We start from the raw sequence: 16,457 nt of genomic DNA on the forward strand, positions 1-16,457 counted from the left end.
ATTCAAAATGCTCTCCTATGGTTTCATTGTCACAATTCGATAACATTGGTCACACTACAATAAAAAAAAAAGCAACCCTGTAATTTAAAACTTTATTATTCAATTCAGGCACAATCTAAATACTTTTTTTTTTTTTCATACAAAAATACGTAGGGTGTCAATAGTGAAAGTCAAACAGCCTTTTTCTAAACACCTCAGTAACTCCATGCTGAGAATCACGTGACAAACATATATAAATATCAAACAGTGAGAAATCTAAAGCGTGAGAAACACTGTGAAAGTGGTCTGAAGTGACGACGACTGTGAAGTGATTCTGTAATGCAAATTATTAAACAGAACAAACCTGTTTGGAGTTGCTGCAGAAGTAAGCTGTGATCGTGAACTCTTTCTATATGAAGTGTGTACTGTGAAGATGTGTTGCAGTTAAAACAGCAAGTGAACATTTTGTAAGTGCACTGAACCCAAAAGGATGAAATCTAGACTCAGCTCAACGAGTTCTAAAGTGAGAGGCTGAATTGAGTCTCGTTCTGGAGTTCTCAAGGATCTCTCTATGGAGAACGGGCTCTAGACCCAATACTGTTTGGTGGTGATGGAGGGTGCTTGGGGTCTGTGTTTCGGGATGTGGTTTTGTGTGACATAACTTGGGTCGTAGTAATCCCATTCTAGAGCGGATGCCCAGGCGGAGCCCGGAAATCCATCACTGTCCATAGAAAGGATACGGAGAGAAACACCTAAAAGAATACAAAGAATGGACAGTCATGTAAACGAAGATTAAACAATTTTAACTTAAAAATAATAATAAAATCATCAGGGATGCTCATTTATATAAGCAAATGTCAATCACTTTCACTCTTTACAGTGAAAAAAAACACTAATATACAATACATATGTTTTATAAAAACATAAACTAATATACAAGCACCTGTTGCTAGAAGGGATACAGCTACTTTCGGAAATTAATGAGAATTATTTATTAAATTGTTTTATTAAGATCTACCCTTAACAGTATCTTAAAATAGTAATTGTACGGTGTCACACAAATTGTGCTATATTGATGTGCACATGCCCAAGTATCTGCAGCCATATTCCCTATTAAATTTCAAAATCTGAATTTTAGGCCTAAAGTCTTAAATTCACTAAAATATTGTGTTGTAGCTCTTAAATCGTTTTAAACAGGTCCTAATTTTGCTTTGTCCAAGTAAAGCTACTCAACTGGGCCAACATCCATCTAATCACCAAAAATACATCCTTACTTTTTCCAAACTATGCATGTTTTTTAATGCAAAGATACAATTCACAACAGCTGTCAGACATTTTTACAGCAAATTCCCCAAATTAAGTTTCCTAATCAGGAAAAAAACTTACGGGATACCAGGCTATTAGAAAAGATCTTAACCCTGCATAAGTCTAAAACATCTTTCTTAATGGTCTTAAATTTGACGATGTAATCTGCAGAAACCCTCATATATACATACACACTGTTCAGTTTAATAGTTTGCCATTGTTGTTTTAGTTGTCAAGTTGTGCATGCACCCTACTCTGCAATGCTAAAGTGATTATTTTAGGACTTTTGATTTATCTGCATATGGGGGAAATGACTAGAAATAACAAACGTCAGTAAACAGTCAAAAAACAAAGAGTTTTATGACCATACATAAAAGATAAATAGAAAATGCCAGTTTGCAATATCAAGCAGCATGTGAAGCCATTTTATGGCAAAAAGAAAATAAACGTTTCACCTCCAAAAAAAATTAAAATCAATGGAAGTGAATGAGACTAAGTCTTGAGGCATTACGGTGCCAATGGCTATTGCGTAAAACAATCAGCTCAATAATATCTATATGTACATGATGTAATTGGTTTCACAAAATCTACTTTTTAAAGTTTACATGGACATCAGTATCAGTATCATTTTCAGAAATGTGCGCTTTGAACCAGCTTGCAAAATGAATGGAAAAAATGCATGACAAGCATTACATCCCATAATGTAAACATTCCATAATATGCTTATTTGGTGCTGAAAATCTTTACTTATTAACAGTCTTGAAAATAGTATATAAATGCACAACACCACTGAAAAAAATTATTCAAAGATGATTCCTTGGATTTACTTAATTTTTTTATGTTCAGTGGTTGTAAACAATTTATTTTGGCTGAATTTAAACAAACAAATTAAGTTGAACATTATTAAATTTAATTTGTTTGTTTAAATTCAACACAAATAAATTGTTTGCAACAGTTTTGCATGCAACACTTTTTTTAGTGTGTTGCTCAGCAAAACGTCTAGCCTGTAGCAGTTACTTTACACTATGGAAATGGTTTGAACGTTTGAAGTTAATTCATTCATAGGAATCACAAAACTCACCTGCACTGGCTCCAAAGTCACTGTCCAGTCCAGACCCCCTAGCCGAGGGGCTGGATGATGCCACATAACAGGAGTTTTCCTGTGGGATGATGCTAGCGGACTCACACTCCACATGGATCTTATCCAGAGAAGTGCTCTCCAGCTCCATAGTGCTGCTTCTACGCAGGGAAGTCATCGGCACTGAGAACTGGAACCAGTAAGATCAATTATCAAGTTACTATGTGAAATACCTGAATAATAATTCTAAATCAAGCCATATTTGATCAAGAACTAGGCATATTTTCTTATACATGTGCAATTGTGTTGGCTGAAAAGTAGAATTATTCTACAATAAATACAATTACTAATTTAAATAGAACTGTTGCAAAACAGAACAAGTATTATAAGTAGCTAACTACAAATGGTAAGTCCTTTAACTTTCAGTGAAAAAGTATTTCAATTGCAATAAGTAGTTCGATTGTAAATACACTCTAAAACATAGCTGCATTAAACCAACCTTGCATCAAATGGACAAACCCAATAGTTCCCTTTTAATTTAGATTTAAAGGGATAATTCAACCATATTTGAACATTTACTCCAAGTGGCTCTTAAACCTTAATGAATTTCTTGCTTCTGATGACCACAAAAAGAAAACCTTTCATTGACTTCCATAAAGACAAACATCTTTCTTTAAAAACATCTTTAAAATATCTTTTCTAGTAAGGTAATGTATTTTTTATTTAATTTAATGCCATGTCAGCAACCAAGGCTATTTTCATGGCAAGAACATTTCAATAATAAATTTATAATTAAAAACAGCAAACAAATGAAAACATAAATGAAATACAAATTTTAGTGTTAAAACATAACAAAAATGTAAACATTTATCCTGGTGTCACTTTGTTAAAAATGTCCTTAGGGGAGTTTGTTTAATTAAAAAAGCCTTCTGGAAGCATTAAAAACCAGACAGTGCAGTAAAATGTGTTTTAAATATCTTCTGTAGTATTTAAGAGAAGAAAGTCAAACAGGTAGATGATGGGTGAACTATCCTTTTAATTGAACTTTACCCCAATGGTTGGGTCTGTCATATTTGACCCAAATATGGGTTATAATAACCCAGCTTTTTTTTTTTGGAGTGTAACTAAACCCAACACTGCCCATGACCACTACAAACTTTGGAATCTTACAGTAATATTCACATTCATATTTTAAAACACATCAGGAGAAGGATTTTTTGAGGCAGTGTTGGCTTTATATTCGCACATTGGTTCATTTTTGAGACAACTTGTGACACGGTCATGTTGTTTGTTATGCTACTTTGAATATTCGGTCTGAAACCGCATGTAAATATGACTTCTAATCAACATAAGCTCTATATAATAGACTGTGAACAATGTTGTACTTTGAGAGTCATTGGCTGCTGATTTCACTGTTTACAGGGTTCCCACTTATTCAGGAAGTTTGGCCAGAGGAGAGAAATGGTCATGCCCAACTAAGTCTGGTATCTCTCAGGAATTTTTCCCTTCACTTTCGTCAATTGGTGAAGTTTTGTTCCTCGCCACTGGCTAGCTTGGTTTGGGACTTGTGGAGCTGCACATTGATGAATTTGCTCTTCAGTGTTTGGACTTTCAGCAGTGAAAATTAAACCACACTGAACTGAACTTTACCTTTGAAAACTGGACTGACTCTGTTTCAATTGCAATTTACTATAATCTTCTATGTTAAGCTGCGTTGACAATCTACATTGTAAAAGCGCTGTAGAAATAAAGATGAATTGAATTACGTTAATAATGTCAGAATATTTTAAGGTTTCTGAAATATTGATCAAATGTATATTATAGTTATTGTTTAATATGTAAACGTAGGAGGGCGTCACGGTGGCGTAGTGTTCTCCCCGTATTGGCGTGGGTTTCCTGTTGGTGCTCCGGTTTGCCCCACAGTCCAAACACATGCGCTGTTGGTGAATTGAATAAGCGCAATTGGCTGTAGTGTATGAGTGTAAAAGAGTGTGTATGGGTGTTCCTCAGTGTTGGGTTTCGGCTGGAAGGGCATCCGCTGTGTAAAACATATGCTGGATAAGTTAGCGGTTCATTCCACTGTGGCGACCCCAGATTAATAAAGGAAATACGCCGAAAATAAAATGAATGAATGAATTTAAATGTAAGATTTTTTAAATTAAAATTTTCTCAACAGTATAGCTACAATTATTGAAATAACACCATAAACAATATTTATTTTTATTCTTCAGATTTAATTCACGCACTTTCAAGGACTTATGTTTGTTTTTAAAGTACTTTCCAGGCCTTGAATCCTTGTGTCTAAAAGTCAAATACTTTCAAGTAGGTCTACTTTTAAGTGCTTCTACTTTTAACCCTCCATTTAGAGCTTACAAAGAGTACATTTCTGAAATTGTATTATTAGCCTAAGCAGAAAGTCCAAATGTGCAAACATAAAACCAACTTTTCCCCAATTAAACATTATAAATTAATCAGTTGTGGAAAGGGTACTGAAAATCCTACTCAAGTACCGTTACTTGCCTAAGAATGTAGTGCAAGTAGAGAAAAAGTATCTGTTGTAAATATTACTCAAAGTATCAGTAAAAAGTAGACCTTTCAAAAGTACTGAAGAGTAGTATTACGCTGTAAAAAGCTCATGTAATTTGTGGATATGTGTAAACGTAACATTCTGTAGTGCCCAACAGGCACACAACGTCATAAGACGTTGTGATTTAGGTTGTGATGTCAGGTGACCAAAATTTAATGTCTAGCCAGCGTCTAAGAACAATGTTATTTTGACATCAAATAATGACATTATTATTTGGTTGATTTTAGGTTTTGTTAGAAAGTGACCCAAATCCAATGTCGACGTCAAATAATGACATTTATTCTTCAGGTATGGCAACCATAATCTGATAGATGTCATAGTGGTAACATTATCAGATGTTGATATTTGGTTGATTTTAGGTTGGACATTGATGTTGGTCTGATGTCAACCTGATTTTCATTTCCAAAAAAAATGCAATGTCCCTACCACACTGGGGTACAACTTCAATCTGACATCATGTTGACGTCTTGTGTCTGCTGGGTGTTTAAGGCCATTTCAGTCATCATTCAGTAAACATTCGTCATCTTCTCATCAGTGACATGCATCTAAACAGTCTCTGGGTCATTGTGTGCAAAGATTTTGGACATCTTCTTAGACACTTTTAATGTTTGTTAACAGTTTGCTGAATTTATAAAGTGCCCAGGTCTTGAGGTTGTTCAGTATGATGCAATTTACTTTCTATATGCGTTTGATTGGACAGGAATCACAGGGCTGATTTTACTAATCCTCATAAACAAGAAAAAAATAGTGGAGTAAAAGTACCGATACAGCACTAAAAATGTACTCAAGGGAAAGTAAGAGTACACATTTTTCAAACTACTTAGTAAATTACAATTCCTGGGAAAAAATACTCCAGTACCACTACAGTAGTTTGAGTATTTGTCATTTGTTACTTTACACCACTGAAATTAATATAAATAAATTTTACATATTAGTGACATATTAGGGTCCTACCCCATTTGGAGTCACTCGAAGTGCAGGTGAGTTTGGCGGTACAGTGTTGACCCGCTCCATGTCCGAATCACTGGACTGCACCAGAACCGGGGCGCTGATTCTCCAGTGCGGCACGCGCAGAGACTCTGACCTGGCGTAGGTGGCCCCGTCCGGGCGTAGAAACACGGCGCGCTGCCCGGTGGCCCGTCTCTCCGCGGAGGAGGTCAGGGATGAAGTGATGGGTGGCGCCAGCATGGGTTCCGAAACCGAAACATAATTAGTCTTTCTGTTCGGAGCAAACACAGGCTTTTCAGAGAACCGGGTGGTCCTCTGGCGGGTGGAAAATGAAGAGTGCATGAGCGACATCTCGGACCCGTATCGGTCTCTCTTTCTCCGGGTCATCCGGAACAGTTTGTAGCCCACAAACAAACAATTTAGCAGCAGGAGCAGCAGCACGCATGGGATGAGCACCAGGATCAGCAGCGCCAAACTGGACACCGGGAGGCCCTCAGGTAAGTTTGATGAGGGCACAGCCGATCCCAGCTGCGACATTTCATCACAAATCAAAGATAAAACAATGATTTTGACGTCTGCTTTATTTTCACCTGTGGTTATTAATGTGAGTTTATGTAAAATAGTAAGTATAAAATCACTAAAACTGAGTAAAGTCGACAGTTGTGTCGCAGCTGCGCTCCATTTACGTCAATTAATTTCTGCCAGCAGTGTGGAGGGATTTCTGGCTTTTCACCGCGAGTTTACAACAGTTTTGATTTTAGGTTCTTACCTCATTTATCCAGATGTCTTCGGTGTGTATTTTGTTGGCAAGCCCTGAAAATTGTAATGAAGATCAATATGTAAAAGTAGGTTATTATGCAGACAGTCGTGTTACTTTTATGAGGACTTTCAGCTGAGGTAAAATGAGGTTTGTGTTGGCTAAAGGTTCTGACTGGAAATTTAAATATAATTACATTGGGAATTCTGAGAATTATTGGCTATATACCAAGGGGTCACAATATTATTATTATTATTGTGTAAATAGTAATGTATTTTTTACGCTATACATGTATTTATTCTTAGCTAATATCGTGGGTTACCACTGGATGTCGCCAGAAGCCACTCAGGGGTTTGTAAGCTATCTGTTTAAACCAATATAAAAACAATCTATATGTCATTTATAAATAATTCCCCAAATTATATTTACGTTTAATAAAAGCAGGACATAAAATTAATAAACACGTAATTTGTAACTAATATTTGGTGAGTAAAACGGTTGTTGATGTTTTAAAAGCGACAGCAACTAGTACTGATTTTGTAATTAAAATGTTTTATCTTTATTTTGCTACATATACATAATGTTAGTTTATGTAAAATAGTAAGTATAAAATGACTAAAACTGAGAAAAATCGACTGTTGAATCACAGCTGCGCTCCATTTACATCAATTAATTTTTGGCCAGCAGTGTGGAGGGATTTCTGGCTTTTCACTGCGTGAGTTTACAATAGTTTTGATCTGATTTTATCATTTATCAGGATGTCTTCAGTGTGTAAAGTTGAATTTTGTTGGCAAGCCCTCAAAATTATAATGAAGATCAACATGTAACAGTATAGGCAGACAGTCTTGCTACTTTTATGAGGATTTTCAGCTGAAGTAAAATCAAGCACAGTTTGTGTTGGCTAAAGGTTGTGACTTACTGAAAAATAAATATAATTACATTGTAAATTCTGAGAATTAATGAGGAAATGTCAAGTGGTGGTGGAAACATAAGGTTTTAAAGTGTAAGTATTAATGTATTGTATAATATAAATGTATTTATTTTAGGCAATATCGTAAGCTATCACTGGAAGAAGCCACTTAGGGTCTGTAAGCTAAAGTTGTTTTAGCCTATATAAAAACAAACTATATGTCGTATATTAATTACTTCCCCAGATTATATTTAAAATGAATAAAAACAGAAAATCCTAAAATTTAGAAATCATCATTTTTTTTAACTGTTTGCAACTGTTTTTGAAAAAAGTAAAGCTTTTTTGCTACACACATACATCAACATTTGAAGTGGATCAAAAATGTCCCCTCTCCCCCCCATTAACACTTGATCCCCCTGAAGGACGTCAATATAGGTAATTAAAAATTGATTATTCTTTTTGGCTTAGTCCTTTTATTTTTAAGGGGTTGCCACAGCGGAATGAATCACCAACTTATTCAGCATATGTTTTACTCAGCGGATGCCCCTCCAGCCGCAACCCAACACTGCATAACACCCATACACTACGGCCAATTTAGCTTATTCAGTTCATCTATAGCGCATGTTTTTGGACTGTGGGGGAAACCAGAGCACCCAGAGGAAACCCACACCAACGCTGGGAGAACGTGCAAACTCAGAAATGCCAACTGTCCCAGCCTGGGCTCGAACCAGCGACCTTCTTGCTGTGTGGCGATCGTGCTACCCACTGCGCCACCACAATAATTAAAAATGTGTAATATAAATATACATTTAACCCCCCCCCTCCAAAACGGTTCGTACCATTGTGAATGCATAATCATCCCAATCAATGCTAGGAAAAAAATCATTCAACAATCTGAATCTGGCAGTTCTAGAGCACCTTAAGTATTCACAAAACACGTTTCTTGTAAAATAGGTGTTTATATCGGCATGTAGCCTAAAAAAAAATTAAAATTAGACACATTTGTTATATAGTTTGACCTAGAGTAACCTCTAAAATAGTCACTAAATATCCCTCAAAACACTGACACTGATAAATTAATGAATTAGATTTTAATATGTTCATAAATCTGATTCACTGAAGCATGTATTACCAAACTACTACAGAAAAAAGTTGACTACCGAAAAGTTGTTGTCAATGTATAATTCGCACAATTGGTGTTATTCACAAGTTAATTAGGACAGCTTTGATTCTGATCCACTTAAAATGTTGACTATGTATATCAGGATAAAATAATGATAGAAAAAAATCTATAGGAAAATTCAGATAGTTATTGAGGAAATATCATTTGGTGACAATAAATTTAAAGTGTATTAAAGTGTAAATATTAAGGAATTTTACACTACCATTATTTCTTTCAGATAAATAGATGGATGGATAGGTAGATAGATTGATAACCTGTATATCTTAAATGTGCAAAAATAAAAACAAAAACTGAAAATATCACAAGCTAAAGCTAAAATATGAGTCCATACTAGTAACATAGGTTGATTTTTAGACCTCACATTCTTACAGAAAATATTTCTTTTGGTTTCACCATCTTGTGGCCGAGAGAGGGCAGTATAGACCAGCTTTTAAGCTTCTGTTTCCATCTCTGCTTTATGTAAATTAATGCAATCACAAACACAGTACATGCTGTCTTTGAAGCCGTTACATAAATATTTAAAATGTGAAGGAAACCTTGATTTCTGTAGTCTTGAGGCCTTTTAGAGGCTTTCTTAAGTGCTTACAATTACGTCCTTTCATTTTGCAGGCACATTAATCCAAAGCGATTTACACATGAGTAATAAATCCACAGAGAATATACCACTTAAGAAGCATGAATACACAATTGCAGTAGGTGTTCTGAAATGTCATAAATTGCATACTTTTACATTAGAAAACAGCATTTTTCTACGTAAGGAGAAAGTAATTTGCTATAATAAACAATATAATGGGGGATTTTCCCTTCGGAAATTAATGCAAACATTACACTTTAGATATACAATAGGCTTTTTTAGTTTCGCAAGGAAGTAAGTAGGACATCGCTCTGCTAAAAACAGTCATTTTGACCCTTAGTAAGTGTAAGTGTCATTTTAAGCTGTGATTATGACTCATGGGCCTCAAACGCGGCTGTGACTGACACAAGACAATGTTCTTCTCGCTCAGACGGTTCATATATTTGCACATTCCCTGTGAAACCCAGTCTGTTGTGCTTGAGAGGAACATTTCCAAAATAATTCCTTTCAAACACACAGCGTGCTTTCAGAAAGAAAGGGTGTGAAAATTGCACATTTGCTAGACCAGAATCCTCCTTGTACACTTTGTACATTATTTACCCCAAAAGCATTTATTCTAGTGTTTTGAAGAGACTGCTGAATGCTTGATTCTTATTGGCTGATGAATATTTTAAGGTGTGCAGTTATTTTCAGGGAGCTGCACAGATAAAGTGTGACTCAGGGTTTGACTCAAATGAGCAGTTTGACTAGAAAAACCCGATCAATGTCTTGAAATACGTATCTACAAAATTTTACTTTGGTGAAAAATTGATCAATTATGCAACATCTCATTGACCTGATGTGATTTTTTTTTTTTGTTAAAATTATGATGCCCCTCAGTCCAAACAGTAAGCTAAATTGCCCGTAGTGTATATGTGTGAATAAGAGAGTGTATGGGTGTTTCCCAGTGCTGGGTTGCAGCTAGAAGGGCATCCGCTGTGTAAAAAATATGCTGGAATAGTTGGCGGTTCATTCCACTGTAGCGACCTATGATAAATAAAGGGACCAAGCCGAAGGAAAATGATTGAATTTTTCTAATTTTATTTATTTATTTATATTTATTTGTCATCTTGTTTATACTACCTGTTTACATGCACAAATATAAAAAATTATATATGGCTAAAAAGAGAAAATTTATGTATGTATGTGTATATACACCGATGTATGATCTCTGACATATTCTGAAATAATAAATAAAAAAGATAATTAAAAAAGGGAAAGCAATTGAATGGTTCTTGGGTTGGGGTTAGGGATTAGGTAGGTTAGAGCAATATTACAGCTTAGTATCACACTACTACACATTAAAATTTACACTGGTACCAAAATCTAAAGGGACTGTATGGGTGTTTAACAGTACTGAGTTGCGACTCGAAAAGCAACCGCTGTGTAAAACGTATGCTGGAATAGTTGGCGGTTCATTATGCTGTGGCGACCCTTGATAAATATGGGACTAAGCTGAAGGAAAATGAATGAATGAATGTATTTCCCTTTTAACTAATTTTGGTTAGGAAACAATTGTCAATTTTTTGAAACCGACATATTAACCTTTTGTTAAAATATTTAATACAATTTAGCTGTTAAATCTTTTTTTGTTGTTGATTAAAAAGAAAGTTTAAGAAAGTTAGATTGTAAAGTAATTTAAAATCTACGAAAATTGGTAATGTTTGCTAATACAACAGCAGCAAAAGTGCAAAAAATTGAAATAAAACAAAAAGCTAATTCTAAATAAATTGCAATTTGAGAACAAAAATCCAGTGAATTTCTCGAAATACAACATCTACCTCATCTTTAGGTCTGGGAACTGTAGAGGAAGCGAAATAATTGTCAATGGTTTTGTTGATTAATAAAAAAATAATGCAAAGTCATGGCTTTAGGTGTGCAGTATTTCCTGAAAAATTAAACTGACTACATAATCCCACTATAAGGCAAGGCAAGTTTATTTATATAGCACATTTCATACACAATGGTAATTCAAAGTGCTTTACATTAACAAGAATAAAAGAAACACATTAAATACAAGTATAAGAAAATAAACGTGATAAAAAAATATAAAAAACTGGTACTAGTATGCCACTTTTAGAGGTTGACAAGGCTCAAAGGTGTCTCTCCTAGTGACAAACTCTTGAATCTCTAAAAGTGGCATCTGTCTGACAGTGAATTCTCATTCATTCATTTTCCTTCGGTATTGGCATTCCTTTGTCCCTTAATTATCAGGGGTTGCCACAGCGGAATGAACCGCCAACTATTCCAGCATATGTTTTACACAGCGGATGCCCTTCCAGCCGCAATCCAGCACTGAGAAACACCCACACACACTCATACAGTACAGCCAATTAAGCTTATTCAATTCACCTATAGCGCATGTGTTTGGACTGTGGGGGAAACCAGAGCACCTGGAGGAAACCCACACCAACACAGGGAGAACATGCAAACTCCACACAGAAATGCCCAGCCAGGACTCGAAGCAGCAACCTTCTTGCTGTGAGGCGACAGTGTTAACCACTGAGCCACTGAAATATTTTTAGAAGACTTTTATTATTCATCATGTACCTCTTGGATGGATTCAGTGCTCTAGAATTAATTTGCATCACGCAATCAAAACCACAAGCATTAATATGGAGTTTGTTTTCTCTTTGCTGTTTGCAAATTTCAGAGAAGAAGATTTTTCAATGGACGCTGAAAACACAGATGCAGGGATTTGCCGTTGTTCAGACACAAGAGGATCACTGAGGTCAGGCAGTGTTGTGTAATGGAGCTTGGTTTGCTTTTTATAATGCATCCACAAGTGTTCACTAAGGCTTTAAGTTTGGCCAGGATTTTTCTTTTATAGTCTTCACATCGTGCACAGGGGCATTTCCAACTGACTTTAAAAAGAAAACTCTTGGATGTGTTTTTGATTAGTTTTTCCTCTGGAGCGCTTTGTGCTATACAAGTAAAGTTACTATTTTTATCTTCAGAAAGGAGTGGGGGAATATACCGAAGGCTTTGAAACTGTTAAAAGCATGCTGATTAAATATTAAAAGGCTGAAGCTTTATGGTAGCTGCCGACTTTAATCAGCCATGCCACTGCCTCGTATAGCTTTTGTGTTTATTATGGTGGCTTGAAAAGCCAGCATATTGTTATCTATCTTAAACTTATTATTATTCTTCTTCTTCTTCTTATTCTTCTGAGACTAATTTCTAAGTGTATCTCCTCCTAGGCCTTTCAAGCTACATACTTCAAACTTTCGTCAAACCTTCGAACTGGTCTGACTCGGGTTGCTATATCTTTTCTAACTGATCCGACCTTGGGTTTTCCGAAAAACGACCCAGAAAAATCCCAAAAGTCCCATTGACTTAACATTGGGTCAAACTTTGTGAGCTCATAACTCTGCATCAGACTGTCCTACAGACTTCTAACTGGACTCATTTAACTCAGTCTAGCCAGCAGCCAATAACTGATGACTTTTTAACTTACTAGCCACTCCCTAGCAACCACTTACAGCACCCTAGCAACTGTCCCATAGACTTCCATTGTAAAAGACTCCCATTTACTTAACATTGGATCAACCTTTGTGAGCTCATAACTCTGCATCAGACTGTCCTACAGACTAGAGTCTGGCCTCATTCAACTCAGTCTAGCCAGCAGCCAATCACTGATTACCTTTAAACTTACTAGCCACTCCCTAGCAACCAATTTCAGCACCCTAGCAACTGTCCCAGAGACTGTGACTAGCTTTTCTAACACATGCTAACAGTTTAAACTTCCTACTGACATGCTAATCTTGCTAGAAAGGTGCTAGCAACACGATAGTGACATGCTAGTCATGCTAGTAACATGCTAATTCATGCTAGAATCATGCTAACAACATGCTAATTCATGCTAGAAACAAGCTGATTCATGCTAGAATCATGCTAGTAACATTTTAGTTACATGCTAATTAATGCTAGAATCATGCTAGATACATGCTAATTCATGCTAGAAACATGCTAGTAACATGCTAATTCATGCTAGAATCATGCTAGTAACATGCTAATCCATGCTAGAATCATGCTAGTAACATGCTAATTCATGCTAGAATCATGGTAGTAACATGCTAATCCATGCTAGAATCATGCTAGTAACATGCTAATTCATGCTAGAATCATGCTAGTAACATGCTAATTCATGCTAGAATAATGCTAGTAACATGCTAATTCATGCTAGAATCATGCTAATAACATGCTAATTCATGCTAGAAACATGCTAGTAACATGCTAATTCATGCTAGAATCATGCTAGTTACATGCTAATCCATGCTAGAATCATGCTAGTAACATGCTAATTCATGCTAAAATCATGCTAGTAACATGCTAATTCATGCTAGAATCATGCTAGTAACATGCTAATTCATGCTAGAATCATGCTAATAACATGCTAATTCATGCTAGAATCATGCTAATAACATGCTAATTCATGCTAGAATCATGCTAATAACATGCTAATTCATGCTAGAATCATGCTAGTAACATGCTAATTCATGCTAGAATCATGCTAATTCATGCTAGAAACATGCTAGTAACATGCTAATTCATGCTGGAATCATGCTAGTAACATGCTAATTCATGCTAGAATCATGCTAATAACATGCTAATTCATGCTAGAAACATGCTAGTAACATGCTAATTCATGCTAGAATCATGCTAGTAACATGCTAATTCATGCTAGAAACATGCTAGTAACATGCTAACTCATGCTAGAAACATGCTAGTAACATGCTAATTCATGCTAGAATCATGCTAATTCATGCTAGAAACATGCTAGTAACATGCTAATTCATGCTAGAATCATGCTAGTTACATGCTAATTTATGCTAGAAACATGCTAGTAACATGCTAATTCATGCTAGAATCATGCTAGTAACATGCTAATTCATGCTAGAATCATGCTAGTAACATGCTAATTCATGCTAGAAACATGCTAGTAACATGCTAATTCATGCTAGAATCATGCTAGTAACATGCTAATTCATGCTAGAAACATGCTAGTAACATGCTAATTCATGCTAGAATCATGCTAGTTACATGCTAATCCATGCTAGAATCATGCTAGTAACATGCTAATTCATGCTAGAATCATGCTAATAACATGCTAATTCATGCTAGAACCATGCTAATAACATGCTAATTCATGCTAGAATCATGCTAGTAACATGTTAATTCATGCTAGAATCATGCTAGTAACATGCTAATTCATGCTAGAATAATGCTAGTAACATGCTAATTCATGCTAGAATCATGCTAATAACATGCTAATTCATGCTAGAAACATTCTAGTAACATGCTAATTCATGCTAGAATCATGCTAGTTACATGCTAATCCATGCTAGAATCATGCTAGTAACATGCTAATTCATGCTAAAATTATGCTAGTAACATGCTAATTCATGCTAGAATCATGCTAGTAACATGCTAATTCATGCTAGAATCATGCTAGTAACATGCTAATTCATGCTAGAATCATGCTAATAACATGCTAATTCATGCTAGAATCATGCTAATAACATGCTAATTCATGCTAGAATCATGCTAGTAACATGTTAATTCATGCTAGAATCATGCTAATAACATGCTAATTCATGCTAGAATCATGCTAGTACCATGCTAATTCATGCTAGAATCATGCTAATTCATGCTAGAAACATGCTAGTAACATGCTAATTCATGCTAGAATCATGCTAGTAACATGCTAATTCATGCTAGAATCATGCTAGTAACATGCTAATTCATGCTAGAATCATGCTAGTAACATGCTAATTCATGCTAGAATCATGCTAATAACATGCTAATTCATGCTAGAATCATGCTAATAACATGCTAATTCATGCTAGAATCATGCTAGTAACATGTTAATTCATGCTAGAATCATGCTAGTAACATGCTAATTCATGCTAGAATCATGCTAATAACATGCTAATTCATGCTAGAATCATGCTAGTACCATGCTAATTCATGCTAGAATCATGCTAATTCATGCTAGAAACATGCTAGTAACATGCTAATTCATGCTAGAATCATGCTAGTAACATGCTAATTCATGCTAGAATCATGCTAATAACATGCTAATTCATGCTAGAAACATGCTAGTAACATGCTAATTCATGCTAGAATCATGCTAGTAACATGCTAATTCATGCTAGAAACATGCTAGTAACATGCTAACTCATGCTAGAAACATGCTAGTAACATGCTAATTCATGCTAGAATCATGCTAATTCATGCTAGAAACATGCTAGTAACATGCTAATTCATGCTAGAATCATGCTAGTTACATGCTAATTTATGTTAGAATCATGCTAGTTACTTGCTAATTCATGCTAGTAACATGCTAATTCAGACTCGGCTTTTCAAGCCACCATAAAGTTTGTCCTCAAACTTTAATATCTAGTTATTATTCTTCTTCTTCTTCTTCTTCTGAGACTAATTTCTAAGTGTATCTCCTTCTAGGCCTTTCAAGCTACATACTTCAAACTTTCGTCAAACCTTCGAACTGGTCTGACTCGAGTTGCTATATCTTTTCTAACTGATCCGACCTTGGGTTTTCCGAAAAACGACCCAGAAAAATCCCAAAAGTCCCATTGACTTAACATTGGGTCAAACTTTGTGAGCTCATAACTCTGCATCAGACTGTTCTACAGACTTCTAACTGGACTCATTTAACTCAGTCTAGCCAGCAGCCAATAACTGATGACTTTTTAACTTACTAGCCACTCCCTAGCAACCACTTACAGCACCCTAGCAACTGTCCCATAGACTTCCATTGTAAAAGACTCCCATTTACTTAACATTGGATCAACCTTTGTGAGCTCATAACTCTGCATCAGACTGTCCTACAGACTAGAGTCTGGCCTCATTCAACTCAGTCTAGCCAGCAGCCAATCACTGATTACCTTTAAACTTACTAGCCACTCCCTAGCAACCAATTTCAGCACCCTAGCAACTGTCCCAGAGACTGTGACTAGCTATTCTAACACACGCTAACAGTTTTAACATCCTACTGACATGCTAATCTTGCTAGAAAGGTGCTAGCAACACGATAGTGACATGCTAGTCATGCTAGTAACATGCTAATTCATGCT

General features: G+C 35.8%; 1 protein-coding gene across 1 annotated transcript; it reads right to left on the reverse strand.

Moving 5' to 3' along the window:
• Nucleotides 1–113: 113 nt before the first annotated feature.
• On the reverse strand, nt 114–6,434 carry hwa (huluwa). Its single transcript, XM_056445875.1, has 3 exons — nt 5,904–6,434; nt 2,366–2,552; nt 114–731 (listed from the first exon to the last, which is right to left on the reverse strand). The coding sequence occupies exons 1-3, from the start codon at nt 6,432–6,434 to the stop codon at nt 565–567; spliced, it is 885 nt and encodes a 294-aa protein (XP_056301850.1). The 3' UTR covers nt 114–564.
• Nucleotides 6,435–16,457: the final 10,023 nt, after the last annotated feature.

This window comes from Danio aesculapii, chromosome 21 (genome assembly GCF_903798145.1).
Source record: "Danio aesculapii chromosome 21, fDanAes4.1, whole genome shotgun sequence".
NCBI classification, from domain to species: Eukaryota; Metazoa; Chordata; class Actinopteri; order Cypriniformes; family Danionidae; genus Danio; species Danio aesculapii.

Excerpts from the sequence above, each read along its gene's own strand:
- hwa (XM_056445875.1), bottom strand. The coding sequence starts at position 6,434 with ATGTCGCAGCTGGGATCGGCTGTGCCCTCATCAAACTTACCTGAGGGC. Across the intron at positions 2,553-5,903 it reads TTCGAGTGACTCCAAATGGG|TTCTCAGTGCCGATGACTTC; the intron begins GTAGGACCCTAA and ends TACTGGTTCCAG. Across the intron at positions 732-2,365 it reads TGACTTTGGAGCCAGTGCAG|GTGTTTCTCTCCGTATCCTT; the intron begins GTGAGTTTTGTG and ends GTATTCTTTTAG.